This window comes from Geospiza fortis, unplaced genomic scaffold, assembly GCF_000277835.1.
Source record: "Geospiza fortis unplaced genomic scaffold, GeoFor_1.0 scaffold578, whole genome shotgun sequence".
Classification (NCBI taxonomy): Eukaryota; Metazoa; Chordata; class Aves; order Passeriformes; family Thraupidae; genus Geospiza; species Geospiza fortis.
The window spans coordinates 3,504-5,592 of record NW_005054762.1 but is presented as its reverse complement, the minus strand read 5'-3'; the positions used below and the strand labels follow the sequence as shown (position 1 = coordinate 5,592).

Here is a 2,089-nt window from a genome sequence, read left to right as displayed (position 1 = left end):
GGTAAGGATTAAATGGAATATGGCCCAAAACCTTTACAGCACTCAAAATTAAGAGTACTTCCCTTAAACTTTAAACAGAACAATTCAGCATAGGAATATCACTTAGCAGCATTTAACCTTATTTATGCCTGAGACTTCCTTGCAGGCCTGCCCCAGTCAGATGTCTCAGGTACTAACACAGCTGGGAGAGCAGCATTTCTGCCACATTTGCCAGAGCAGATGCAGATGTGTGTGCACGCAGACAGACAGACAGACAGACAGGCAGCCAGAGTCAGTGCAAGGTCCCTGTGAGAAATTGCCCTGGCAGGCAGTGAAATGCTCCCTGCGGATCCCTTTGCATCTCCTCCCTGTGCCAAGGGCTGGGCCTGGAGCCCTGGGGGATGGGCCCAGGAGCCGTGGGCGTTCGGGGATCAGCCGAGGGCAGCAGCCGGGAGAGATCCCAGCTGGGAGAGGCCCCAGTGCCAGGGAGCTTCTGCTCAGCGCTGCTGGGCCCAGCAGAGCTCCAAGGGTCTCCTTTTGGGCCGCTGCTCACAGGGCCCCAAGGCATGGGCGTCCCTCACAGCAATGGTTCACCCTGGCCACACCTGGGGCCCGCAGCTTCCTGGGACAGTGGGAGAGCAGGGATGCTCTGGCATCCAGGGCAGTACAATAATTTCCAAGGCTGTTGATAAAAGCCCAGGAGGTGGTTGGACAGCAGCAGTTGCTGGGAGCAGAGGGTGTTTGTGATCAGCGCCACAGGAGCTGAGCCCAGGGGCTGCTCCTCAAGGCTGAGGCCTCACAAGCACGGATCAGAGCCCAGAGCGGCCTGGAAAGGGGCTGGGGATGCACCAGCACAGGGAGGCTGATCCTGTGGGTATTTCTTTATCAGGTGACTCAAGGAATCCCTCAGCCACTGTCCCAGGGTCCTTCAGCAGTGCAGTGGAAGGGATCAACAGACTCAGACCCCTGTGTCCACAGAGGGATCATCTCCATAGGCAGTGTTTTCTTCTGGCTCCTCAAATGGGGTCCGCCTGGGAGGATTGCTTCCTGCAGCTCTCCATGGAGCAGTGTCTCCAGCAGCTCCCCATGGAGCAGTCTCTCTTCCAGCTCCCCACCAAGAAGTAGATGAAGGGTTTGATGCTGCTGGTGATGCAGGTGAGCAGGAAAACCACCTGGGAGGGCACAGCCGTGTAACCAAGCTGCTGCAGGAGAAACCAGAGACTGAGGGGCAGACTGAAGAGCGCAACGAGGACAATAACAATGTCGAGCCTCTTGGGTGGCTGCTGCTGGGAGCCAGGCTTGAGATGAATGAAGAGGATTGTGCTGGAAATGACCATGGGTACAGCGAATAGGAAGAGGTTGAGGGCGTACATGGATGTGAGAGCCACCTGGCACTGCTCCTGCTCGTGTGACTGGCACAGGGAAGTCACCGTGGGATTGACAGCGGTCACAACAAACAGGAGGACCCAGAACAGGATACTCATCACCATCAATACCAGGCGCTCAGGAAGTTGGCAACCACAGAAAAACAGGCAGAGGATGGACCTGCACCTCTGAATGCTGATGAACATCAGCCGGTAGAGCCCCATGGTGTAGGTGAACAGTGACAGATAGAACAGAAAGCTCAAATATATCAGTGGCATTATAGCACAGCAGGACACTTCCTCCACAAGGAATAGCAGGGTGGAGGGGACCATGACAATGAGGAAAAGGGAGTCGGTGATGGCCTGGTTGAAGACGAAGTCAGTGTTGGGATTAACGTGGAGGAGCTGGAGGAAAGTTCCGTTCCCAGCCAGCCCACAGAGGCCGATGAGCAGCGTCACAAAGTGCATGGCCACGCTGGAGACATTGATCTCACACTGAGCAGGTGTGTCAGTCGGTGAGGTGAAAAGAGAGGACACGGTGCTCACCTCCATGGATGGACGCTGGGCAGGCAGTGGGATGTGGCCCCTGGCTGTGGTCAGAGTGGATGGGCAGTCAGTGCTTGGAGAATCCAGGGATGGACCATGTGGCTCCTCAGCAGCTCCCTGCAGTGGGAAGGATTCAGTGGGCAGGACTGAGATGTGCAGGGGAGGAGGGTGGTGGAAACTGTGGGGTGGGAGAGGGGGTG

General features: G+C 56.4%; 1 protein-coding gene across 1 annotated transcript; it reads right to left on the bottom strand.

The window, feature by feature from the left end:
• Positions 1–995: 995 nt before the first annotated feature.
• LOC102032643 (proto-oncogene Mas-like) lies at positions 996–2,056 on the bottom strand. The gene has a single exon (XM_005431101.2). It carries the CDS (start codon positions 1,893–1,895, stop codon positions 996–998), a length of 900 nt encoding a protein of 299 aa, XP_005431158.1. The 5' UTR covers positions 1,896–2,056.
• Positions 2,057–2,089: the final 33 nt, after the last annotated feature.

What these genes read in the sequence shown, in the direction of transcription:
- LOC102032643 (XM_005431101.2), bottom strand. Translation starts at nt 1,895, where the DNA reads ATGGAGGTGAGCACCGTGTCCTCTCTTTTCACCTCACCGACTGACACA.